General features: G+C 49.9%; 5 protein-coding genes across 8 annotated transcripts; 3 read left to right on the top strand and 2 right to left on the bottom strand.

Annotated features, from left to right (window-relative positions):
- The first annotated feature begins 1,072 nt into the window (after positions 1–1,072).
- Positions 1,073–5,430, top strand: LOC124474466 (follistatin-related protein 1-like). Its single transcript, XM_047030622.1, has 12 exons — positions 1,073–1,142; positions 1,318–1,460; positions 1,584–1,637; positions 2,843–2,938; positions 3,024–3,153; positions 3,437–3,466; positions 3,673–3,803; positions 3,957–4,075; positions 4,229–4,341; positions 4,484–4,594; positions 4,693–4,790; positions 4,921–5,430. The coding sequence occupies exons 2-12, from the start codon at positions 1,458–1,460 to the stop codon at positions 4,960–4,962; spliced, it is 927 nt and encodes a 308-aa protein (XP_046886578.1). The 5' UTR covers positions 1,073–1,142; positions 1,318–1,457; the 3' UTR covers positions 4,963–5,430.
- A 1,944-nt stretch (positions 5,431–7,374) lies between these two features.
- LOC124474445 (glycogen synthase kinase-3 beta-like) lies at positions 7,375–11,104 on the top strand. Of its 4 annotated transcripts, none has more exons than XM_047030587.1 (11): positions 7,375–8,125; positions 8,266–8,492; positions 8,601–8,684; positions 8,810–8,920; positions 9,047–9,177; positions 9,342–9,448; positions 9,574–9,671; positions 9,803–9,898; positions 10,152–10,359; positions 10,451–10,543; positions 10,648–11,104. In XM_047030587.1, the coding sequence occupies exons 1-11, from the start codon at positions 8,014–8,016 to the stop codon at positions 10,698–10,700; spliced, it is 1,320 nt and encodes a 439-aa protein (XP_046886543.1). In that variant the 5' UTR covers positions 7,375–8,013; the 3' UTR covers positions 10,701–11,104. The 4 variants fall into 4 exon arrangements, with proteins under 4 accessions (XP_046886543.1, XP_046886544.1, XP_046886545.1 ...); XM_047030588.1 differs by having other exon boundaries at positions 10,173–10,359; positions 10,648–10,851; XM_047030589.1 differs by having other exon boundaries at positions 8,299–8,492; positions 10,648–10,850.
- A 141-nt stretch (positions 11,105–11,245) lies between these two features.
- runx2a (RUNX family transcription factor 2a) lies at positions 11,246–15,199 on the bottom strand. The gene is made up of 8 exons (XM_047030610.1): positions 15,009–15,199; positions 14,845–14,901; positions 12,933–13,177; positions 12,598–12,754; positions 12,399–12,503; positions 12,128–12,229; positions 11,747–11,845; positions 11,246–11,668 (listed from the first exon to the last, which is right to left on the bottom strand). The coding sequence occupies exons 2-8, from the start codon at positions 14,891–14,893 to the stop codon at positions 11,346–11,348; spliced, it is 1,080 nt and encodes a 359-aa protein (XP_046886566.1). The 5' UTR covers positions 14,894–14,901; positions 15,009–15,199; the 3' UTR covers positions 11,246–11,345.
- Positions 13,175–18,316, top strand: supt3h (SPT3 homolog, SAGA and STAGA complex component). Its single transcript, XM_047030613.1, is given in 14 exon segments — positions 13,175–13,435; positions 13,938–14,005; positions 14,163–14,266; positions 15,607–15,691; positions 15,779–15,865; positions 15,983–16,076; positions 16,210–16,231; positions 16,233–16,341; positions 16,508–16,583; positions 16,924–17,036; positions 17,220–17,324; positions 17,609–17,734; positions 17,826–17,915; positions 18,147–18,316. Coding segments are annotated over 12 exon segments (1,041 nt in total). The 5' UTR covers positions 13,175–13,435; positions 13,938–14,005; positions 14,163–14,174; the 3' UTR covers positions 18,189–18,316.
- A 48-nt stretch (positions 18,317–18,364) lies between these two features.
- On the bottom strand, positions 18,365–24,163 carry cdc5l (CDC5 cell division cycle 5-like (S. pombe)). The gene is made up of 16 exons (XM_047030548.1): positions 23,949–24,163; positions 23,412–23,515; positions 23,158–23,319; positions 22,928–23,055; positions 22,733–22,832; positions 22,371–22,589; positions 21,991–22,135; positions 21,526–21,720; positions 21,266–21,414; positions 20,998–21,160; positions 20,506–20,670; positions 20,346–20,426; positions 19,977–20,228; positions 19,651–19,848; positions 19,354–19,566; positions 18,365–18,663 (listed from the first exon to the last, which is right to left on the bottom strand). The coding sequence occupies exons 1-16, from the start codon at positions 23,991–23,993 to the stop codon at positions 18,556–18,558; spliced, it is 2,427 nt and encodes an 808-aa protein (XP_046886504.1). The 5' UTR covers positions 23,994–24,163; the 3' UTR covers positions 18,365–18,555.
- Between the last annotated feature and the right edge of the window lie 494 nt (positions 24,164–24,657).

A 24,657-nucleotide genomic window follows, 5' to 3' on the forward strand; every position in this document is an offset into this window, starting at 1 on the left:
AACGGGGTGACCTCCAATGTTCGCCGTGTGCGTTCTTAGTTTATCTAACGAGGGAATTGTCTGCTTTGGCCTTACTGTAACAACCTCAAACCCCCATCCTCACACAAACAGTAAAACAAATCCTCTCCCCTTCATCACATCCTCAACCTTGACACGCTGAACCCCTTGAACCACATCAATAACCTTGAACCCCATCTTTCCCGGTGAACCCCATCCTTAACCTTACATCCTGAACCTCGCACCCCATCCTTGAGCTTAAACCCCATCCTTTACAGTGAAACCACATCTTTAACCTTGAACCACATCCTGTGTTAGACAGCGTCCAGTGGGACAGACTGGGAAGGTCCATCTGCAGGAGTGTGACCAGGCTGAAGTTCCTGTCAGCAGCCTGCTTACACCTGTCATATCAGTGCTCTCAGCCGGATCACACCTCTTCTATCTCTGCTCTGTTTTACTGCTCGTGACAACAGCGATAAAATACCATTGCTGAATATAGACCTACATTGGGACACACGCACACTCATACACTATAACATGGATTATAAAGATGACCTCTCCGCAGGTTATTTTTATTGAGTGCCGCCGTGGTGTGATTGGCCACACCAGGAGGGGGCGGGGTTATCGCTGCAGAGACACGGTCTGTATCGGAGCCTGACAGAAACTTGGAGAGAGAAAGGAGTGTGTTCGTGAGAGAGAATAAGAGTGTGTGTTTGGGTCTGTGTGTGGGGCTGATAACATTGTGCAGTAGCAAAGCTCCAGAAACAAGAGGTCACCATATATCTCTCTCCCTTACTCTGCTCCCTGTTTCTGCCCCCTGCACACACACACACACACCAAACACTTGGTCAAAGTAGCACAAGCACACAGGAAGTGTTAGCCCAACTTCCTGAAAGAATGGAGATCTGCCCTGGACTGTGCAACAATGGTCCTCCGGTGGACCTAAGACTGAAGTTAACTCCACCCTGGCGGCCTGAGAGTGAGTGTGTGTTTGTGTGTGTTTGTGTGTGTGTGTGTGTGAGAGAGAGTCTGCAGGATGTTTGTGAAGGTAGGACCCACATCAGAGTTCCTCACCAACCAAGCTCCCAGACATTCCTTCAGGCCGCCTAAATATTTATGTCCCGAGGGGGACACGTTGGACCAAGGTAAACACACACAGAGACACACACACACACACATTCTCCTCTATTTCCAATTTAGTCTTCATCCACCATATCGGTCAGATGTGTTTGGGCCTCCCTGGTCTAGCTGGTTACAGTAGCACTGACTGGACCCATAGCTCCTTGTCCCAAAGGGTTGACTTCATTGTCTCGCTCGTAGCTACGTCACCGCTGGGGGACATGGGCGGAGGGTGAATTCCGCGAACAGCTGTTCTCCTCCAGCTGTCCCTCCGAGACGCACCAAACTGCTGCTTTGTCCTGCTTCAAACTCCATCGCTGCACATTGAATGACTTGCTAAAATGGTACGTTAAATAGGTCGTTAAATGTTACATATTTGTCACTTGTTCGGTTGTTTTTTTTAGTTTAATCAAGTTCTAGTTTAGTCATGTTGATTTTGTATTAACGCAGTCCGTTGTGTTCCGCAGTTGTATCAAGTTGTTCTCCTGATTCTTGGAGCGACAATCCCCTGGTTGGCGGTGGTAAATATTCTCGATTTTTTACGTTTCTTAGTTAAATAAAATATTTACCTGGTGACAAGTGGTTGTAAGGATTTAAAGGTCAAAACTATTCCTCACAGATTAAAGTCAGAGGATTTTTTTCCGGGTTGACTCTAGCTCTTCAGCATCAGATTCAGCGCATCAGTGTTATTACAGTGGTGTTTGTGTGTTGCTTCAGCTGGGTGCGTGTGAGTGTGTTCTTTTTAGAGGCAAAACACCTGGCGTGTAATTACAGGTCGTAAGTGTGAGGTGAGTTGACCGAGATAAGGGTAAAGTTGTGTGTGAGGATGATTATGTCTGTGTAGCCTATGTGAGTGGGTGTTTAGCACTCTCAACATCAAAGTACCGGTACATAAGATAAAAGATAAGAGTAAGAAAAGGAGAGCATGGTGAAAAGGCTATTTTTTCTCACTCTCTGCGGTGCAATTTTTTTTTCTTATACCATCTACTAAGACAGTCTTGCTTGACAACACATTTAGCGAATGGGTGTGTGTTTGTGTCTTTATATTTTCTTGTTTCAAGAGTTGTTATTCATATCTGCACCTGGAGAAAAGAATGACAACGCCAGTACAGGGGAACACCGTGTGTGGACATGTGTCAGTGTTTATTACAACAGTAGTAACAACAATGTGTTGCAATAACTAGTTACAGACTCCAGTCAGGTGAAACTGCTTACAGTGTCCAAGGTTGTCACCTTCACAGACAAAAAAACAGGCAGAGATACAAATAGACAGACAGATAAACAGACGAGAAAAAGCAAACAGATGGACAGACAAACAGGCAACAGAAAGACAGACTAACCCATTGACAGACAAGCAGACAAGCAGACAGGCTGACCGACGGATAGATTCATCTTTGTAAGGCCTTTGTGAGGGCATGCGCGGGGCTATTGTCATGGTAAAGTTCCTGGGTGCGTGTGCAAGCCTCTGAATGAAAAGGTCAAAGGTCAGCTGGCTGCTCAGGGTCCATCTGCCGTGGGTGTGTGAGCACGGCTGCAGGCCATGTGGAGGTTGTGATGGAGCTCTGAGCCACACACACACACACAGGTCACACTGAACAGCCTGGAACGGCCGGTCTGAAGGACCGGCGAGGATGAGAGAAGTCCTAACCACCTCATTCATCACAGCATCACGCCATGATCTGCTCTCAGCCCCATGTTCTGTGTGTGTGTCTGTGTGCGTTTGTAGGAGGGAAAGCCCGCCGTGTGTGCCAATGTGTTTTGTGGAGCGGGCAGAGAGTGCGCCACGACGGAGAGAGGAGAACCTGCTTGCATGTGCATCGACGTGAGTCTCTAACGCACACACACACATAGACAAACACGCGAATGCACACACCGACACAAGCGGGTTTGTGTGTGTGTGTGTGCAGTACTGTAAGGCCCACAAGCATCCGGTGTGTGCCAGTAACGGGAAGACGTACCAGAACCACTGTGAGCTGCACCGGGACGCCTGCCTCACTGGGACCAAGCTGCACGTAGAGCAGGATGGACACTGCCAAGGTAGGACCAGGGTGTGTGTGTGTGTGTAAGTGTGTGTGTGTGGGTGTGATGTTGCAGAACGACTCACTTGCTGGGTGTGTTTATAACATTTACATTTAGTCATTTAGCAGACGCTTTTACCAAGAGCGACTTACAGTAAGTACAGGGACATTCCCCCGAGGCAAGTAGGGTGAAGTGCCTTGACCAAGGACACAACATCAATTGCTACAGTAACCTTCAGATTACTAACCCGATTCCCTAACTGCTCAACCATCTGACCCCCTCTCCCCGTTTATTGTTTCAGAGATGTCCAACAAAGTTGCAGCCAGCCCAAGTAAGTGCAGATGCCTACTGCAACAGAACCCTCACCATCTAAACCCTCAACCTTCAATCCACCCAGAACCCCAAATCCCCTAGAACCTTAAATGACTCAGACCCCTTACTCACCCCCAAGACCATGACCAAGAACCCTAACCCTACAGTTACTGTGGCCCAAACCCCACCAAATACCAACCTCTGTGTATCTGTGTGTGTTTGTAGTCGTTTGCTATGTAGCAGACAGGAATGAGCTACGGAGAAGAGTGATTGGCTGGCTTGAAGGGGAGGTGGAGCCCGATGGCTGGTTCTCAACAGGAAGCAACTTCTCTCACATCCTGGAGACATACTTCAAGGTGGGAGGGACTTTTATTTATTTTTTTACAGTTACGTGTGTTTGTTGCACGAATGTATGTTTGTTAGACTACACTGTGTGGCGTTTTGTAAGCGACTCGTACCTTAACCAGCGCTCACGCAATCATAGCATGGGGGACGTGTGTGTTTCTCAGGAGTACGATGATGGAGATTCCCAGATGGACTCGTCTGAACTCCTGAAGTTCCTCCAACACAACGAGACGGCCATCAACATCACCGCCTACGCCAGCCAGGACAACAATCGCCTGCTCAGGTCTGCTCAGACACACACACACACACACACACACACACACACACATGCAAGCACAAGCTCACACATGGGAAGAGTGTAAACATGAACACATACATACACTCCAGCTACTTCTGGCTGGGCATTTGGGTAAGCTTGACGTGTGTGTGTGTGTAGGAGCCTATGTGTGGATGCTCTCATTGAGCTGTCAGATGAAAATGCTGACTGGAAGCTGAGTTTCGATGAGTTCCTCAACTGCCTGAAGCCTGACTTCAACCCCCCAGAGAGAAGTACATACACGCCCATACACACACACCCTGTATCCTAAAACGCACACACACAACGCACACACACACACCCTTACACTCCTCCTGTGATGTAGCTGTGATGTGCCATGGCATGTAACTTCCTGGGTGACATCACTTCCTGCAGTGTGTGCCCTGGAGGACGAGACGTACGAGGATGGGGCAGAGACTCAGATGGAATGTAACCGCTGTGTATGCGCCTGTGGAAACTGGGTCTGCACAGCTCTCACCTGCGACGGTAAGGACACACCTCACACACACACACACACACACCTCACACACACACCATGTACGCAAACACACCCTTGACACAGGTGTGTGACTGTCCCGTTTCAGGAACAGAGCACCCGAAGGTGGTGGAGGCTGAGGGGGCGGAGCAGGAAATGACAGAGGAGGAGTGGACCCGCAGGGTGGCAGAGCTCAACTTGCACCAGGTCTGGATCGGCACTTACAAACACACACACACACGTACAGTCTCACACAAGAAACACACACAAAACACGTGTAGCTACACAAAAAAATATACATAAAGGTGATTCCTCTGCTCCCTTTCCTTTCACCCAGGAGACTGTAGAAAAGATGAAGGTGGGCGTCAATGAGATCTGAGATGAGACCCACTTTATCATTTCAAACAACCAGAATGACTGCAGACTCTCATCAACCAACCAGAGCGACTGCTGACTCTCATCCAACCAACCAGAGCGACTGCAGACTCTCATCCAACCCATCTTAATCAGCCATGCCTTGCCGGCTGCAGCCTCTCTGAGGATAATCACATTCCTGTCCGTGTCCATTATTCTGCTGCATTTGCTTTTATGATTCTGGTCTATTTCTGTTACGTCAGACATAATACTGTTCTAGATTTACTTTACTGTACCAGAGTTAGTGGGACTGAATAAGAGGGTTGAGGTGATAAGGATTAGTTTATTGACAATAGTTTATAGTCCCTTCACGTTTCTCAGAAGACTGAGGTAACTACTGAATGGTCTGAACTGTGGTCCAGGGATGATTGTTGATGACGTCATCTTGTTTGTGTATTTGTGTCAAAATAAAGATGACTTATTTACTTATAAACATGCCATGTGAGTTGGGTTGATGTACAGTGCACCCGCAAAGTATTCAGTCATATTACAGCATTGTTCCTAAATGGATTCAGGACCTGCCTGGTCGTCGGTCTGCCAACGCTGGACCAGGACGTCAACCGGAATCCAGTCTCCATGACGGCCAACAGCGAGTTTCCCGGTCCCATCCAACGTCTATATAGCCGAACAATGGATTTTGGTGTTTCAAAACCCATTGACACTGTATGACTATGCTTAGCTTGTGTTCTGCTCCTCTTTCCTAGCAACCGTCTCTGGAGGAGGGGATCCCTCTCTGAATTGCTCCTCCCAAGGTTTCTTCCATTTTTTCTCCCGTTGGGAGTTTTTCCGGGAGTTTTTCCTTGTCTTCCTTGAGGGTTTAGGTTGGTTGAGGGGCAGTTCTATGGGCGCATGTGAAGCCCTCTGTGACATGCTTGCGTGTAAAAAGGGCTATACAAATAAATGTGATTTGATTAAAAAAAAAAAATTCCCTCAAAATTCTACCCACAACAACTCAGTATGATAACGTGAAAAAGGCTTGTTTATTTTTAATATAATAGCAAAAATTAAGAAATAACATTTTTGTTCGGCCAAAGAGTTCAATCTTTATTTCATCATACCAGAGAATTTTGTTTCTCATGGTCTGAGGGTACTTCAGGTGCCTTTTGGCAAACTGTAGACGGGCTGTCATGTGCTTTATAAGATGGGCATCCGTCTGGCCACTCAATCATATAGGGTGGGTGGAGTGCTGCAAAGAATGGTTGTCCTTCTGGAAGGTTCTCCTCTCTTCCCAGAGCAACGGTGGAGCTCCGTCAGAGTAACCATCAGATTCTTGGTCACCTCCCCGACTGAGGCCCTTCTCCCGATCACACGTCAATAATCCTAATTAGAAATGTGTATATTATACAATCATACACAAGCAATTTACTCAAATGATCGTTAGGTGTATTTCCTTAAGATTACGGAATGGTGTGTGCGTGTGTGCCATGAACTGTAGCATACAGTAATATATACTATTTTCTACAATATTGTCAAAATGTCTTCTTACAGTCACTGTACTGTCGAAAAGTATAATACAGTAATCCACCAGACTGTGACCAATCATGCAGTGCACTGCAGTCAATGGATGCATGGGTGCAAAAATATATGTGTGTACAGTATACCGTGTGTGGTGTTGAAACAGCTATTATGTGTACATTAGAACATGTGTAAATCGCAGTTGATTGTTACACACCTGTTATCATTTCTACAAAAAGGTTCAAATTATACCCACCAATCGACTCAAATTAGGCTATTTAAAGGCCTATTCTAAAGCCATGATTGGTTGGTGTTGAGTAAAGCAATGAGTGTTTGCACATGTGAGGAGTTAGTGTGAGATGCTGAGTTTGGCATTTTGGTTGTGTTTGAAAAAGGAAATCAAGATGCCTCCTGTTTTGAGTGTCCTGCGTTTGTGAGTTTAGTGGAGAATTGTGTGTTGTGTTTTGCAAAAAGTGTTTTATGAAATTGAAAACTGAGTCAAAGGCCAAAAATGTGCCTATGGTTTTGCAAATTTGAGGTGTGGTTCTGGTGTTTGAGTGTCAGGTTTCTCAAATGGTGGGAAAATTAAGGAATTTGTGTGTAAGCATTTGAAAAAACCCAGTAAGGCAAACAGGAACATTCGTTGGGTGTTCTGCTTCCGCTCAGCCATATTTGGGTGCAGTACTTTCTTTTCCTGAGTGCAAAGATGTCACACATACACTCACAGCCAGCATCATTCTTTTCGGCCTGTATAACAACTTGCTCAAATATTTCCATCAATGATAAATAAGTAAATACTATGCAAACTAATGTAACAGTATGTTACTTACTTCCTTCGCTCATCTGCACTACACGTCTTTTATTTTGAAATCAATACAAAGCCAACAGTACAGGAAATTGGTACTACCAGTTATCTGGTGTTTCCTGTCTGTATGGAGCTCCGCACGGCGTTGGGCCGGGTTGTGGCTGTCTAGCAGAAACAGCCTGAGAGAAGGGAAGGTGTTCAGAGGAAAAACGGCAATGATTATTTTCCTCACTGGTTTTTAACTTTTCTACGTAACCGGCTGATGGTAGTCAGGGACAGTCCTTTTAGTGTCTCTGTGTGACAGAATTCGTTTTTGTTGTTCCATCATCAGTAAATATGTCCATCTTAAGCTGAGCTTGCTAGAGCTAGTATTATAGCTACATGTTGTTGATCTCGGTAGCCCTGTGTGTTTAGGTTCTCTATCTCGTTGTCTTTAATGCTGGTGATCGTTTCGTTTCAATTTGAGAATATGAAAACTCGTATTCTTATTCACCAAACAAGTTTTTTCAAATGTAGAAAACAGAGCAACGGCATTGCTAAATAACTCTACTTTAAGCCTATACCTAGCTATACTTGGCCTACATTACCTAAGGGATCTTTGTCATACAGCTGTACTGTAGTGGACGATTTTGGATTTTCATATTTTAAAAACCTCTGTTGACGCCCCTCACACTAGCTAGTAATTTAGCTAGCTAGCTACCGTTGGCCACTTAGCTAAGCTATTAGCTAGCTACAAAGTGTTATTTTGAGGCAAGTATGGCTGAAGCCTGCCGTCCAGAGATGTCTGGTCGACCCAGGACCACCTCCTTCGCGGAGAGCTGCAAGACGGTACAGCAAACCTCGACTGTTGGCAGCGTCAAAGTAGTCAGTAAGTAACGTTACCGAAGCTAGTATCAGTTAACCTAGGTAGCAGCACCCGTATCTCAGTGCATCATGCCTGTTATGTGCGTTTCCCAGGTTCGTTATTAATATAATAAATGTACTTTCATGTTGCCATTATTTTGGTAGCTTCCCTAACGGTGTCAGGGTCCGTCTTCCCAGGAGACAAGAATGGCAGCAGGGTGACGACAGTTGTGGCAACTCCCGGCCAGGGTCCCGACCAGTCACAGGAGGTTAGCTACACCGACACAGAGGTGATCGGGAACGGCTCATTCGGAGTTGTTTACCGGGCCAAACTGTGCGACTCTGGAGAGCAGGTGGCCATCAAGAAGGTCTTGCAGGACAAGAGGTTCAAGGCAAGGGGTGTGTCTGGCGTGTGTTGGGTGTGTTTTGGGTGTGTCTGGTGTGTAATGTGTATTGGGCATCACATGGTCTGACTCTCCCCTCCCCACTTCTCACCAAAGAACCGGGAGCTGCAGATTATGAGGAAGTTGGACCACTGCAATATAGTCCGTCTGCGCTACTTCTTCTACTCCAGTGGAGACAAGGTCAGACTGTCTGTCTCTGCCAGCCTATACACCTGTCTGCCTCTCAGCCTATTTTGCGAGCAGTGTGTCTCTGTATCAGTCTCTGTAAAATAAATGTCTGTGTGCGTGTGTGTGTCTATGCACAGAAGGATGAGGTGTATCTCAACCTGGTTCTGGACTATGTTCCTGAGACGGTATACAGAGAGTCCCGCAAGTACAGCCGAGCCAAGCAGACGCTGCCCACTCTCTACATCAAGGTAGGACCCCTGGCCCCGCCCTCGGGCGACCCCTGACCCCGACCTCGGGGGACCCCCAGACTCTGGCGTTCTGCAACACTACTAGCTTGGATTCTGACGTGTGTGTGTGTGTATGTGTGTTTTTAGTTGTACATGTACCAGTTGTTCCGGAGCCTGGCCTACATCCACTCCTATGGGATCTGTCACCGGGACATCAAGCCTCAGAATCTGCTGCTGGACCCTGACGGTGGAGTCCTCAAACTCTGTGACTTTGGCAGGTAGGAGGAGCCAGGGAAAAGGGGCAGGGCCCAGGGCATTAGTGGGGCGGGGCCAGATGTTGGGCAGGGTAGGGCTAATAGAGAGTAGTCGGGGGACTTTCTCACGAGAAAACAAAGGCACATGCAACACTTCTGTGTCTTAAAGTGTGTGTGTGTGTGTTCAGTGCTAAGCAGCTTGTTCGGGGAGAGCCAAACGTGTCCTACATCTGCTCCCGCTACTACCGAGCTCCGGAACTCATCTTTGGAGCCACCGACTATACCTCCAGCATAGGTAACCACACACACACATCGATACAGATAGTTAGACAACGGTAGTGACAATATCAAGTGTGACCCACGTTGGTTTTGCGTGTGAGAGACGAGTGTGTGTGACATTCTCTGTGTTTCTTTGTACAGATGTATGGTCAGCTGGCTGTGTTCTAGCAGAGTTGTTGCTGGGGCAACCCATATTTCCTGGTGACAGTGGAGTGGATCAGTTGGTGGAAATTATCAAGGTATGCTACACATGATGTCCTCCTGTATTTTGTAATCTAGAATCTTTTAGAATTTTTTTAGATTGTAGTCTATGTAGTTTCTATATTGTAGTGTACTTTGCAGTCTGTATACTGTTTATTGTTTTGTGCAGGTTCTGGGGACCCCCAGCAGAGAGCAGATCAAGGAGATGAACCCCAACTACACAGAGTTCCGCTTCCCTCAGATCACAGCTCATCCCTGGACTAAGGTGACTCCCTGCACAGCTGTGTTTCCGGGCTCCAGTGATGCTCCTGGGGGTCACATGGTGTGTCACGTGACCCACCCAATGTACCAGCTCTGTCAGAGTGACTCTTGACAAGCTCTGGTGGTCCAACCATGTCGTAGATTCAGGGTTTAAGCTCAGTGATTGGGTGCTCTGGCCTGAACAGCATGTGATCTGAAGACGGTAGTTGCAGCTCATTGGTTAACTGGTGTCTGGAGGTGTGATTGACAGGTTTTAGCCATGTGTTATTGGTCCTCAGGTGTTCCGGCCACGGACGCCGGTGGAAGCGATTGGCCTGTGTTCCCACCTGCTGGAGTACACGCCCACTTCCCGCCTCACGGCGCTTGAGGCCTGTGGCCACGCCTTCTTTGACGAACTGCGAGACCCAAACCTCAAACTACCTAATGGACGAGACGCACCCCCTCTGTTCAACTTCTCTACGCAGGGTAAACAAAAAAGCATACACACACACATACCTGTTATCTAAGGCAGATTCATGTCCTGATTGCGTTTGTGTCTGCGTGTGTTTGTGACCAGAGCTGTCCAGTAAGCCCATGCTCGCATCTGTTCTGATCCCCGCCCACGCCCGTTGTCAACCTGGAGACACGTCTCCTAGCAACAGACCCTCAGGTCAGGACTGCCCCTTCTCCCTCCCGTCCCTCCTCCTACCCTCTCCTCACCAACATACCGACGGTCTTTCTCTCGGTCTCATGACATTTATACTTGTCTTCCAGATGCAATTCACTCTCAAAGCACCAATGCTGACCCAGCCTCCTCCTTCGCTTGACTCCTCCCCCAGCCCCGCCTCCTCTGCATCTGCCGTTCTCCCAGAGTTCTCATTAAGTATACAAACGTGTGTGTATATATATATATATATATATAAATGTGTGTTTGTGTTTATATACATGTATTTGTTGTCATTGCCTGTATTATGTGCGCGCACGTGTGTGTGGGGGGGGGGGGCATGGCTGGGTGTAGGATGGAAACACAGCTGTCTGCAGACCCACCACTACTACAACACTACTTGAATGCCTTTTTGTGACTGAATATTTGTATTTTATTTTGTAAAAAAAAAAAAAGAACAAAAAAAAAAGGAGAAAAAAAAGAAGCTTTTATTTCTATTCAAGTAAAGAATGCTCTGGACCTCCTCTCTGTAGATCAGGGTTTTAACTCGGTTACAGCTGTGGTCAATAAACAAGAGTTTAGTCTGAGTAGCTGTCTGTCTGAATGCACGTCTGTCTGATTGCCCTTCACGGTCCATCTCTATTCCTCAAGGCTGTGTTGGCGTTGAAAATGAAACCTTCGTCCTGATTGTTCAGTTATTTGCTTGTTTCACGCCATACCACACACGCATTTAAGTCTGTATTACAGTACACACACCAACTTAAATAATGCCTGACACACTCCACAACAATAAGCTCCCACCAGTTTATCAATATGGCCGCCAAACAGGCTCCTCCCCCTGGCTGCCTTGCACAGCCCCATCCATTTCAACAGCTAGTGGGGTTGTAGGGATGTGGTCCCCCATCCCGATGTACAGTTGGTTCGTTCCGGTCGAGCTTCCATAAACTGCATAACAGGGCTGGAGGGTACCACTGTGGGACTGCGGGGAGGCCGAGTAGGGAGGGGAACGGAAGGAGTTGTAAGCAGGAGTTGTGGGAGACGAGGAGTAGGGGAACGATGAGTAGTGCATTCTGGGTGCAGACGACAGGGGCAGGAAACGCCGATCGAATCCCGAGCTCAGCTCGCACACTCCTGATACACACACACACATACGTAGGTCAGCAGGTCATTCCAGAGCCTTCACATCACCATTGTTGTGTAAATGTGTACCTGATAGGCTGGGTGTTCGGGAAGAGAAGGGCGTGGCCACCTGAGCCAGATAGGACTGCTCATAAGTCCAGGGAGGGGAGGGCAGGGACTGCCTGGCGTCTAGGAAACAGACAGGGTCATAGTTCATACAAGTTCACACACACACACATTCTGAGACTTGCATAAACAATCTCCCTCCGTCCAACTGTCTGTAAGATTGACTCTGTGGATCTGAGAAGTTTCGAAGTAACAAAAGGGACTGAGGACTTATGAAGCTTGAAGCTGTGTTGATAGTAGCACAGTAAATGTGAGTGCAACATCTCCATACAGACTAGCTAGCTCCTCCCTCTCCTGTAGCCGGTCGCATAACACACACCGCACCGTCTAAAGACACACACACACCTGCGGTAGGATTGGTGAGACTGTTGAGCAGGTGAGGGCTCGTTGGCACGGCAACCCGAAAAAGTCCCATTTTGGGCCCCTCCCCCAACTTCTGTCTGTGACCTATCAGAGAGAAGCACAAGAGTACACATCAGCCTTGTGTGGATGGGTGTCATGGGGCGGTGATGGTATGTGTGTGTATTTGTATGTGTGTGTATTTTGTATGTATGTGTAGCGTGGGTGTGTGTGTGTGCATGATTGTGTGCGTGAGAGACTGTGTGTGAGTGCTCACGGCGGGGTTCACGGGGTCCATCCACGGTGACCTTGATGGCTCTCTGGATAGTCGCCACTTGAGGAGGACTGCTCAGCACTGTGATAGTCAGGGTGAAACTTTTACCTACACACACACACACACACACACATCCAGCATCAGAGTCGAATTGACACACATGTATGTTTGTGTGGTGTGGTGTGTGTGTGTGTGTGTATACCTCTTCCACTACGCCCTATGAAGCGGAGGTCATTGAAGCGAGCCGCGCCTCCTTTCATCACCGTGGACGCATTCCTCAGCTCCGCCGAACAGTTCTCATCGTTCCCCGCCATCACCGTGACAACGACCCCTTCGCTTACCTCACCCAGGGCGTGCACCTGCACAGACGGAAAGGTGTGTGTGAGAAGGGGGATTCATTTGGTCACAGGTGCGCTGGCGGCTCCTGTTGCCCACCAGTTATGACACGTTCACAACCATCACCACATTTCTCTGGTCTGGCCGGACATGAGAGGAATCATAAATAAGCATCTATGGGTGTGGGCGGGAGGTGATCACCGTAAAGGCGCGCGGAAGGGTCTTGTTGCAGCGCCAGTGTGCCGGTAGGTGCGAGCAGATAAAGTTGGGACTATCCGTGCGCACGAGCCCGGCGGGGATCTCTATGGTGTTCCCGGGATCATGCGCGCGTGGTCGTTGCGCAGAGGAGGTGATCTTGCGCTCAGCTTGGAGACTGTCTGGCGTAACTGAGACCGGCGGCTGGTGCGTGCTCGCTGGAGGGCTGAATGTCCGGTTCACTATGGGATCTATGGGACGAGCACAAAGGATTGGCGGTCATTAATTATTCAGGCTGTGACAGGGTAGATATCTGCAGTCACACTAGATGGCGCTGTGCCCTAATCACAACTAGATTCACTCCCAGTGCATCATCGAGGTGCGACGCCAACATTTTGTACGGTAGTAGCTTCCAACCATTTACTTTGAGAACCTAACGACACTCCAAGTTCACAGAACAGCGCTGCACGAAATCAACTGTCAGGTGAAAAAGCCCCGACATACAGCTGGTAAATAGACTGTCCTTACACACAACTGTCTGTCTTTGTCTCGGTGGTACTTAATTAGCTGGCTACGTTCGTTTAGCTAGCCAGCCTTCTCGATCACGTCTACCTGTCAGTATGTGTGTGTGTGTGCGTGCGTGCGCGCGTGTGTGTCTATATATATGCATGTGCGCCCTCAAATCCCAATGAACCACAGGTTTGAATACAGGAATAGCTGCATTTGACAGTCAGATGCTGTGACCGACCAAAGGAAGGCAGTGGTTTAGAAGGCAGCCATGCTGAACCTCATCTTTTGTGTCTGAGAGTGTGTATATGTAGGCATGTGTATGTGAGAGTGTCAGTGTGTGTGTGTGTGTGTGTATGTGTAAGAGAGAGAGAGAGAGAGAGAGAGAGAGAGAGAGAGAGAGAGAGAGAGAGAGAGAGAGAGAGAGAGAGAGAGTGTGAGTGAGTGAGTGAGTGAGTGAGTGAGTGACAGAGAGATTATAGCTTCTGATTTGCCTGTCTTTAGTTCTGGCTGAATGGGAGATCCTGTTGCATAAATCAGACCGGCGTCCCCAGAACTCAGCCTGACCTCAGGTGCGTGCGTGCGCGTGCGTCTTGCTGTGTTTTTGTACACACTAATCTCTGTAAGTGGTTCAGTGTGTGTATATCTAGCTGTCTGCGTTGTTAAACGTGTGTGTGTGTGTGTATCTGTGTGTGTGTGTGTGTGGGGGGGGGGGTAATGTGTTTGCAGGTGGCCGTGGTGATGAGCAGTCCCATGGCTAGCTCCTCCTCCAGCTACTCGAGGGACCGCCCCTCCAACCGTACCAGCTTCATCCCTGAACTACAGAGCATGATGTACATATCAAATTAATCTATCTATCTATTCATCGGTCTCTGTCTATCCATATGTCTATCTACTTATCTCTCTCTGTATCTATCTCGCTATGTATATATCTTATAGATGTCTAAATGTCTGTCAGCCTGATTTATCCATCCGTCCATCAAATCCTCACTTCCGTCTGTCTGTCTGTCTACAGAGCATGGTGTTACCGTCTGTCTGTCTGTCTGTCTGTCTGTCTGTCTGTCTGTCTGTCTGTCTGTCTGTCTGTCTGTCTGTCTGTCTGTCTGTCTGTCTGTCTGTCTGTCTGCCTACAGAGCATGTTGTTACCATCTATCTATCTGTATGTCTGTCCACAGAGCATGGTGTTACCAACCATCTATATATGTCTGTTTGTCACAGTCCCCAACATGCACAGGGTTAAAGCACCGACACAGTCACTGACCTCGATATAGCTTGGTGTTAGAATACAGACACAGATTAGTTTCATGTGGAATATTCAAACCCGCACGGTTCAACAATGATTTTAGTGGACACAGGTGCCCCATTGTAGGGTGGCCAAAGTGTTAGCACAGAGGAGAAGTATGTTACTCACCCCAGCAAAGACCTGGGTTCCCTCTCGCGAAAAGACTATTGGACGCCATGGGCCTAGCTTAGGTGGTATATAGACAACACATGCACACGCACACAGTCACACAGTACGTGTTAGTGAACGAGCAGTTTAGAAACGTCTATGAGAAGGTTTGGAAGGGTACTCACTCGGTGCGGTGGTCCACCTGTGGTCGTGAGAGTCCTGTGGTTCTGATGGTCTGGCTGTGGTGGTGTGGTCAAAGAGAATGGGGTGTCGTCTATGTTTAACCAGCCTTAACCCCTCATGCTACCTAGTCTTCTCCTCCCTCTCCCTCTCTTCTCTCCCTCTATTCCCTCCCTACCTCTCTCTATTCGGTCTCTCTTTTCTCTCCCTCTATTCTCCCTGTCTCTCTCTCTCTCCCCCCCCCTCTCTCTCTCTCTCTCTCTCTCTCTCTCTCTCTCTCTCTCTCTCCTCTCTCTCTCTCTCCTCTCTCTCTCTCTCTCTCTCTCTCTCTCTCTCTCTCTCTCTCTCTCTCTCTCTCTCTCTCCTCTCTCTCTCTCTCTCTCTCTCTCTCTCTCTCTCTCTCTCTCTCTCTCTCTCTCCAATCACAGAAGGCCCTCTCTCTCTGTTAAGGTAGGGCTGGGAAAAAGGGAGTCAGGATGTGGGCTCCATCGTTGCTGACGGGCAGGTGTGTGTGTCGGGGAAGTGGTTCCTCTATGCAAAAAGACGAGAGGGCTCAGTGTTTGTGTGTGCGTGCGCGTGCGTGTGTGCGTGCTGGTGTTTTAGGTTTGCTCTCGGAGATGCTCGCAGGCCACTACATGATACCGCTGCTCTGGTGGAGGATATAGTTCACACTCAACTCATCAACTTGGTAACAGCCCCCCCTCCCACACACACACACTGAGCCCTCTTCTTATTTTGGCATCAGTCACTAATCTGTGTGTATGTGTGTTTGTAGCTGCATCAGGCGTGCGAGGGGGCCGTGCTGCGGGGGTCAAGGGTCATCTCAGCGGAAGACATCCTGTTTGTGATGAGGAAAGACAAGGTGACAGCTGATTGGCTACTTTTTCTGACCACCTGTTGGGACGAGATGGCTTCCTGTTCATTGTTCATCATCTAACCCCGTCACCTCAAAATAGTCTTCCTCATCTCTGTCCCCTAGAGGAAGCTGGCCAGACTCTTGCGGTACATGCAGTTCCGGGACTATAAGTCTAAAGTCCTGAAGAACATCGAAGACGAGGAACCACTCGAGTCAGGTACAGTCTCTCTCTCAGTTCACTCCTCTCCCTCTCCCTTCCTCATTCTCTCTCGCATGCCCAGTGACCCCCCCTCTCTCCATTGTTCTCTCTCTCTCTCCTTATCCCTTTTCTTTCCGTCACGCCCACAAAGATAGGTCCACCGTTGCCGGGGGGTAACAAGCGCCAGCGTCTGATGGTGGACTTCCTGTCCTGGGTGGACCAGACCGGGGAGTTCCTGTCCCTCACCAACACTCTGGACGAGATCAAGCAGGAGCGACTGGAGGTCAGGGGGTCATCGTGTCTTCAAAATATGACACTGTACCATGACTGTTGTCAGCCTTAACCTTACTATGATCATAACCTGACCTTGACAGACGTATAATCTTTTGGGGGGGTTTTATCATTTCTTGTGTGTGTGTGTGTGTGTGTGTGTGTGTGTGTGTGTGTAGAGGCTAGAGAGACACTCTAGGAACATGGACCCTGCTCAGTACTCTGAGTTCTGTGAGAGTCGTCAGCTCAGCTTTGGTGAGGTTCCATTCTACCCTCTAACTCTCCTCTCCCTCTAATCTTTCTCTCCTCTCCCTCTAATCCTTCTCTCCTCTCCTCTGATCCTTCTCTCCTCTCCTACTCTCTGCTTCTCCCCTCCTCTCCCACTCACTGCTTCTCTCCTCCTCTCCCACTCTCTGCTTCTCTCCTCCTCTCCCACTCTCTGCTTCTCTCCTCCTCTCCCACTCACTGCTTCTCTCCTCCTCTCCCACTCACTGCTTCTCCCCTCCTCTCCTGATCCTTCTCTCCTCTCTCCCACTCACTGCTCCTCTCTTGCCACGGTAGATGATCCTGTACCATCCTTTGTGTGTGTGCGCAGCTAAGAAGGCCTCAAAGTTCCGTGATTGGCTGGACTGTAGCAGCTTGGAGGTGAAACCCAATGCTGTCGCCATGGAGATCCTGTCCTACCTGGCCTATGAGACGGTTGCTCAGGTAAAGGCTTCCCCAGAGCTCTAGAATGTTCCGTGGTGGGAGGAGCCAGAGAGTGTAGAGGGCAGACACCTCTGTACACAGTACCTCACATAACCTTTTACATTACTTTTTAAGTCAAGGCTCTCTTTTTAAATAATGTGGTACTGATGCATTCATATGGTGAATGTGTGTGTGTGCGCACAGATTGTAGATCTGTCTCTGCTGGTAAAACAAGACATGAGTCCCAAGACCGGCCCTTTCAGTCATGTCATCGCTGCCAACTACATCCACTACCACAGCAACACAGTGGTAACACACACACACTCCACAGCAACACAGAGGTAACACACACACACTCCACAGCAACACAGAGGTAACACACACACACACTCCACAGCAACACAGAGGTAACACACACACACACTCCACAGCAACACATAGGTAACACACACACACACAATCCACTACCACATCAATACAGAGCTAACACACACTCACACTCCACAGCAACACAGTAACACACGCACACAATCCACTACCACAACACAGAGGTAACACACACAAGCACTGATACTATCTCTCTCTCTCTCCAGGTAAAAAAAGATCCAGATTCTCCGGAGAACACGCCCCCCTCCACGCCAAGCTCCTCCCACTCTTCTAAGCCCCTCCCCCAGGGTAACGGGGAGAGCAGCAGGAGTCGACAGAGGAAACGCAAGAAGGTACCTGATGGGGTCGCCTCACGCTCCGAGACAGCCACAGATGGGCTCAAACCCTGCCCGTGTTGTTAATCTGTGTGTGTGTGTGTTGCAGAGCTCAACAGTGAGTGTGGAGCCCCCCAGTGGAGCAATACAGCCCTGCCACATCCGAGAAGCCATCAGACGCTACAGTTACACACACACGGTAAACATTTACACACGCCCGAGATTCCGGGTCCAAGTGAGTGTCCTAAGTCGATCCTAGATCAGATTCTTGATTTGTTCGCCACCCTCTCTCCTATTGTCTCCTTCCTCTCCATCTTGCCTATTCTCTCCTCCTCCTCCCCACCCTCTCTCCTATTCTCTCCTTCTTCCTCTCCACCCTCTCTCCTATTCCCTCCTCCTCCTCCCCACCCTCTCTCCTCTCCTTCCTCAGAGCTCCTACAGGCGCAGTGGGATGGCCTTCCTGGCCTGCTGAGTGATGGGGTCACATGATGGAGGGAGGAGAAAGGATAGAAAGCCAGACCAGTTGTTTTGTAGTTTCTTTTGTCTAGAAATGTTGATATTTCACCTTATACTTTGGAATAAAATGATCATTCAATTCTTCTTGTGACTTCTGCTTTTCGACCCAGACAGAAACGACACACACAGAGCTCTCTAAAGAAACATTTATTGGATTTATCTTTTAAAAGACAGTTGAAATAAAGAGCAGGAACAAGACACTACTGGGCATGCTCACAACGCTGGGGCTACGACATCACTGTGACATCAGCACACAGAGGCGGAGTTTCTCAGCTCCAAATGGACATTTTCAGGCGCGTGTACGGTGTGTGTGAGAGAGAGAGTCAGTATTTGGCTGTGAGCAGTGCCTCCTTCTCCATCAGCAGGTCTCCATATCTCTGCTGCAGCTCCTTCTCCCTCTCCTGCTGCCGCTCCACATCCTCCTTGAGAGCCTGGGGGAGAGAGAGGAGTGGGGGAGAGAGGGGTAGAGAGAGGGGAGGGGGAGAGAGAGGAGGGGAGAGAGGAAGGGGAGAAAGGAGAAGGGAGAGAGAGGAGGGGTAAAGAGAGGGGAGGGGTAGAGAGAGGAGTGGGGGAGAGAGAGAAGGTGTAGAGAGAGGAGTGGGGGAAAGGAGAAGGGAGAGAGGTGGGGGAGAGAGAAGAGTGGGGGAGAGAGAGGAGAGGGAGAGAGAAGAGTGGGGGAGAGAGGAGGGGGAGAGAGAGGAGTGGGGGAGAGAGGAGAGGGGGAGAGAGGAGAGGGGGAGAGAGAGGAGAGAGGGGGGGGGGCAGTAGAGGAGAAGGGGAAAGAGAAGGGAAATATGTCAAACCGAGTATACACCTGTATTAAAACCTACATTACATTTAGCAGACGCTCTTATCCAGAGCGACTTACAGTAAGTACAGGGACATTCCCCCCGAGGCAAGTAGGGTGAAGTGCCTTGCCCAAGGACACAACGTCATTTGGCATAGCCGGGAGTCGAACCGTCAACCTTGTGATGTGAACAGCCCGATTCCCTAACCGCTCAGCCATCTGACCCCCAAACTAAGCCTAAAGCCGTCTTCTCCCGATCAGAGCTTCTAAGACATTCAACCCCAAAGTGTGCGCGTGTGTGAGAGCTTGTGTGTGTGTGTGTGTGTGTGCGTACCTCCTTCCTGCGGGGGATGGCGCTGTCCTCCTGCTTCTTGAGCAGGTGGAAGGTGTGCAACTCCACGGCGCTCTGCTCCACCTGCTCCCACAGCTCCTGGTGCTGCTTCAGCAGGCCCAGGGCGCGCGACTGGTAGCCCCCCAGCAGCACCTTCAGACGCTTCTCCAGCCGCGCCGCGCGTCGCGCCTCGCACGTCATGTGACCCCGGTTGACCTGGACAGAGAGAGATAGTATGCGTGGAGAGAGCGTGTGTGTGGAGAGAGAGAGTGCGTGTAGAGAGAGACAGCCTGCCCCCACCTCCAGCTTTTTCTCCAGGCTGTCCAGGCGGTCCTTCTTGGAGGCCAGGTTGGCCCGCGTGTACCTGGCCTGGCCAGACAGGTAGAGCACCTGGCCGTAGCACTCCTCCCATACCTGGCAGTAGGCCTCCATGGACAGGTCCCCGTGGCCCATCCCCCCACGCACCACCTCCATCTCTGCACTGAGCAGCTCTCCTGCCTGCACACACACACATTAGACAGTGGGACTGGGAGGTCGTTTGTCACCTGGGGTAGGTTCTTGCTCCTGATTGGTCGGTCGTAAACGTGTGTCGTCTGGACTCGGTCCTGCAGGGACGTTGGTCTCACCTGGGCCAGCTCCTCGTTGCTGACTGTCTGGTACAGGTGCGAGTCCAGGTAGGCGATGTGCTCGGCGTTGTTGGAGGTGGAGGCGGGGCCTCGGCTCTTGCTGCGCTGCGGTTGGCTGGGCCCGCTGGGGGCGGGGTGGTGCAGGCAGTCGTGGTGCAGCATGGTGATCATCTCCTGCTTGATCAGCTCCTCGGCCTGCTGCAGCTCAGACAGCGGCTCGGCTCCGCTCGGACGGAGGATGGACTCGTTCACCTAGAGAGAGAGGGAGAGAGACACCCGCGCACAGAAAGTCAGACAGAGAGAGAGACAGACGGAATTGACACGGGCTCTACAGCATGGAGGTGGATGATGGTCTCCTTGTGGGTTTACCTCCGTTGGTCTGGGCAGGCTCCTCTGGACAGAAGTGTGTCTCATCTTCAGCTCCTTCTCCTTCTCCAGCTCCCGAGCAACCTGCAACACAAACACACCTCTTCCAGACGCCCGCTCCAGCTCCAGATACAACAGTGTGTGTGTGTGTATGTGCGTGTACCTGTTTGCCGTGCTCTATCTCGGATGCGTCCTCGATGTAGCCGTGGTCGGTCTCCGCCTCCTCCAGCTCTCTCTCGGCGTTCTCAGGCAGGACGATCTCAAAGTCGTTCTTAGGGAGCGGCAGAGACAGCAGCCCCAGCTTCAGCTGCTCCCGCGACTCCCTCTGCTGTTTACACACACACACACACACACACACACACACACACACACACACACACACACACACACACACACACACACACACACACACACACACACACACACACACACACACAGAGTCAGATAGGCAGGTGGACAGAGACGCAAACAGGTGGAAATGTCAGACAGGTAGCCAGACAGACGGGTAGTCAGACAGACATCTAGTCAAACAGGTAGTCAGAGACGGGTAGTCAGACAGACATCTAGTCAGACAGACATCTGGTCAGACTGGTAGTCAGACAGACGGGTAGTTAGACAGACGGGTAGTCAGACAGATACACAGGTGGCAAGTTACCAGGTGCTTGGCAAAGGCAGGGTCAGCCAGCTGCTCCTCAGTGTTGATGTTGAGCTTGTCTCGGAGGGGGGTGCGAGCGGGGGTCAGTCCAGGGGTCCCTGCCACCTTGGGGGTCATCCCGCCTTGGGGGGTCATCATGCCTTCTGACCCTGGCCCCGGAGTCCTACACAAACACACCGTCATCACCAACGCTGACTGGGTCTATCTGAAGGGAGAGTCGTGAGTCTGGGATACCTGTGTCTAGACGCATGTGTGTGTGTGTGTGTACCTGAAGGGCGTGGTGAGGACGGTGTTGGGCGTCTGCACCGCCTGTCTCTGAGGCGTGACTCCAGAGAAGTCGCTCTGGTGCAGCGGGGTGTTGAGCCCACCCTTCAGGGGCGTGTCCACGTTGGTCAGGGCCATCAGGTTCTGGGCCTCCTGGAAGGGGGGGGAGGAGCGGGGTTGTGTGACGTGTGTGTAGAGAGCCGGTGTGTATTGTGGACCGCGTGTGTGAGTGATCAAGGTGAGTGTGTGCGAGTGTGTGTGTACCTGCAGGATCTTGTCCTGGGCTGCGGGGGTCTTTGGGGTGCGCAGGGCGGTTCCCATGGAGCTGTTGGTGACGCTGTACTCGGACAGGAGGGCCGAGGAGGCCGAGTTAGTGATGCCGGACTCCTCAGCTGTCTGACGGGCCACTTCGCTGGCCTGGCCCAGCTTCACCACCTCCTCCAGCTCAGCGTCGGAGATCTGCACACACACACACACACACACACATTAGGGCTATGTAGCCAACACCCAATCTGTCCACCTCTGGATGTAAAACTAAAACTCATTGGTCAGTTGGGATCACTACTGTTGGTGGGGATGAGGGGGGTGCGGAGGAGGTTGGGGATGAAGAGGTTGGGGATGAAGAGGTTGGGGATGAAGAGGTTGAAGATAAAGAGGTTGAGGATGAGAGGGGTTGGGGATGAAGTGGTTGGGGATGAGGGGGGTGAAGATGAGAGGGGTTGGGGTTACCTGGGGTGCAGGCAGCACCAGCTTGCTGCGCTTCCTGGTGAACTCGGACACTCCGCTGGTCTGCAGGATGGCGGAGGGCAGATCGGACTCCTTCTTCTTCTTGATCTTCTGTCGGTCTCTCTTCCTCTCCCGCTCCTCCTTCTCACTGCACAGCAACAATTACAAAAGGGACGCCAAGACGGATATGAGCCTATGAAACGAACGGCTTCAGGTGAGCGACCCGAGACGACGTTCACCAGAGAAGTTTAGAAAAGGGGCGTTGTCTGGGGGTTTTTCAGCAGACATGCCAAACGGAGAGTCCAAAACTAACCAAAACAAACCATAAAATCAGTTTAGTGTGTGAATATGTGTGTGTGTGGGGGGGGGGGGCGTGGACTGACTTGCGCAGCTCGCCGTCCAGGTGCTGTTGTCGCAGGCGTTTGAAGTTGGGCTCCAGGCCCTGGTACAGCTCCATGCTGGTGTCGTAGAAGCCCTGCGAGGGCTTCTTCTCAAAGGGGATCTCAGCGTTGTAGTCCACGCCTCGCTTCTTCTTCCTCTTCTTCTGCACGTCGATGCCGGCGGCGCGCAGCTCCCTGCGCTTCTGCAGCGCTGCCAAACGCCTGGACACGCACACACACACACACACACACACACACATTAGGGTTAGCTGACCACCTCCCGAATCTCGACCTCCTGAAACTATCACCCACTGGAGCTGGGTCTTCTCCTCAGACTGGGCAGTGTGTGTGTGTGTGTGTGTTACCTGGCCTCCTCCAGCTGCTTCTCCCTGGCTTTCCTCTTGGCCTTCTTGCCTTGTGTGTTGGCCAGTCTGGCCCTGGCCTCCGACAGCATCTCCAACTCATCTACACACGCGTACACACACATTATCATACACCATAAGCATCCCTGTTTGATCATGTTGTTGTGTGTGTGCCTGCATGCGTGACTAAGTGCATGCCTTCGTCCATGTCCACAGGGTCTGGTCTGGCAGGCTTGGTCTCAGGGTTGGGGTCAATCTCTCCAGGCTTCAGCTTCCTGGGGTCGTCTGCGGTGTCTTCCTCGTTGTCCCTCTGGGCTGCTTTGTCTCTAAACACACACACACACACGACTGTCAGAGGTGCCCAGACACAGTAATGTGTGTGTCTGCAAATGTGCATGGATGCGTTCCCAAACGCATGCGTGTCTTACAGCAGGAACTCATAGTGCTCCAGACACTGGGCAGCAGTGCGTCCTATGATGGGGGCGATGGTCCTCCACTGGGTGGGCATCAGCTTGGCCAGGTGAAGCAGCTTCTCCTCCTCCTCCCGAGACCACTCGGTCTTCTTGATGCTGGGGTCCAGCCATTCATACCTGCACACACAGCAAACAAATGCGTTCGACACACTAACGGTAGACAATATTCACACTTTTAAGACTCAAACAGACCAAAGTCTGACACTCACCAGCGGGCTTTGCACTGTTTAGCAGACTTGCGGTGAAGCAGGGAAGCGATACGAGACCACTGGTTCTTCCCATACTTCATCACTGCTGCCTTGAGGATTTCATCCTGGAAAGGGGACGCAGACACGGGTAAATATTTGGTCGATCGCAAAATTGAACATGACAACTTGTGATAACTCGAATGTTTAATCTGCATATGCAAATGTGGGTTGGCCATGATTGGGAACTTTGTGACGTAAACTATTTGGTCTTCAACATTTCTAATAGACCTGATTATTTTCACCATTTCGTGTGCTGCCTACATATTAGTACATTGCCGAAATAGTGTTTCAACAAAGCTTTACTTTGCAAATTTAAAATAAATTATTCCTAAATATAACGGGTGTCAATAAGTAACATGTACGTTTTGTAGGGAGCTAACGTTAGCTTGCTAACAAGCCATATAGTGTAATACTATAAGTAAACTGACGATAATCAAAAGGCGCTAACGTGGCTAATGTTAGCAAAGCTAGGCTACGTAGTTAATTCTGTAAACATACCTCCGTGTTCCTCCACACCCCTCCTTTGATCATAATACGCGGCATCTTTGCCGATGTGTGTTACTAACTTCACGAAGAAATTATTTCCGAAATGTGTTTAAAAAATAGTTGCTACTACAGATAGGCTAAGTTGGCCTGATAGTCAAAACAGGCAAGCTACAAAGCCGAGCGTGTTAACACAACAGGAAACGCTCCAGATATCCGTGTTAGTATTTCTTCTTCTTTCCCTTTAATGGCAAATTGCAACCAACGTTGCGAGGTTATTACCACCACCTACTGTTCGGGAGTGTGAGGCCGGTGTGAATCCAATAAATGCATACATTTCATAATTACATTTAAAAAATCATTAAATAAACTTAACACCTACACCTTGCACTCCATCTAGTTTCCCGAATAAGTTAAAATAGCTCCACAAATCTCCCAATCATCCTCTTCTGTCCTTCTTTGCATTTGCCGCAAACTGATTCCTAAAACCATCAACATGAGATAGGAAACACCAGGAGAAACTTGAAGACACTAGTTTCCAATTCAAATGTATACATTTGCCATTTGCAACAAGTACAGGTACAATAGAAATGGGTCCTGCTCCTCTCCACCATTTCCTAGCAGACAGTTGAACCTGTAAGCTATTCCTAATATTCATTCCTTAATAAATGAATGCTAATCCTTTGTGAGCATTTCTACTCATCATATTGATGGGTGTCACCAG

This window comes from Hypomesus transpacificus, chromosome 12 (genome assembly GCF_021917145.1).
Source record: "Hypomesus transpacificus isolate Combined female chromosome 12, fHypTra1, whole genome shotgun sequence".
Lineage (NCBI taxonomy): Eukaryota > Metazoa > Chordata > Actinopteri > Osmeriformes > Osmeridae > Hypomesus > Hypomesus transpacificus.

Coding starts and splice junctions, on each gene's coding strand:
- cdc5l (XM_047030548.1), bottom strand. CDS start 23,993: ATGCCGCGTATTATGATCAAAGGAGGGGTGTGGAGGAACACGGAG. Junction 23,516..23,948: donor GGGTGTGGAGGAACACGGAG/GTATGTTTACAG, acceptor TCCCCTTTCCAG/GATGAAATCCTCAAGGCAGC. Junction 19,849..19,976: donor GCAACGAGGAGCTGGCCCAG/GTGAGACCAACG, acceptor GTGTGTGTGCAG/GCAGGAGAGCTGCTCAGTGC.
- LOC124474445 (XM_047030587.1), top strand. CDS start 8,014: ATGGCTGAAGCCTGCCGTCCAGAGATGTCTGGTCGACCCAGGACCACC. Junction 9,449..9,573: donor CGACTATACCTCCAGCATAG/GTAACCACACAC, acceptor TTCTTTGTACAG/ATGTATGGTCAGCTGGCTGT. Junction 9,899..10,151: donor CAGCTCATCCCTGGACTAAG/GTGACTCCCTGC, acceptor GACAGGTTTTAG/CCATGTGTTATTGGTCCTCA.
- LOC124474466 (XM_047030622.1), top strand. Junction 2,939..3,023: donor CTGCTTGCATGTGCATCGAC/GTGAGTCTCTAA, acceptor GTGTGTGTGCAG/TACTGTAAGGCCCACAAGCA. Junction 3,467..3,672: donor CAAAGTTGCAGCCAGCCCAA/GTAAGTGCAGAT, acceptor GTGTGTTTGTAG/TCGTTTGCTATGTAGCAGAC.
- runx2a (XM_047030610.1), bottom strand. CDS start 14,893: ATGGCGTCCAATAGTCTTTTCGCGAGAGGGAACCCAGGTCTTTGCTGG. Junction 12,504..12,597: donor CATAGGGCGTAGTGGAAGAG/GTATACACACAC, acceptor GTGTGTGTGTAG/GTAAAAGTTTCACCCTGACT. Junction 11,669..11,746: donor CCGAACACCCAGCCTATCAG/GTACACATTTAC, acceptor TGTGTGTATCAG/GAGTGTGCGAGCTGAGCTCG.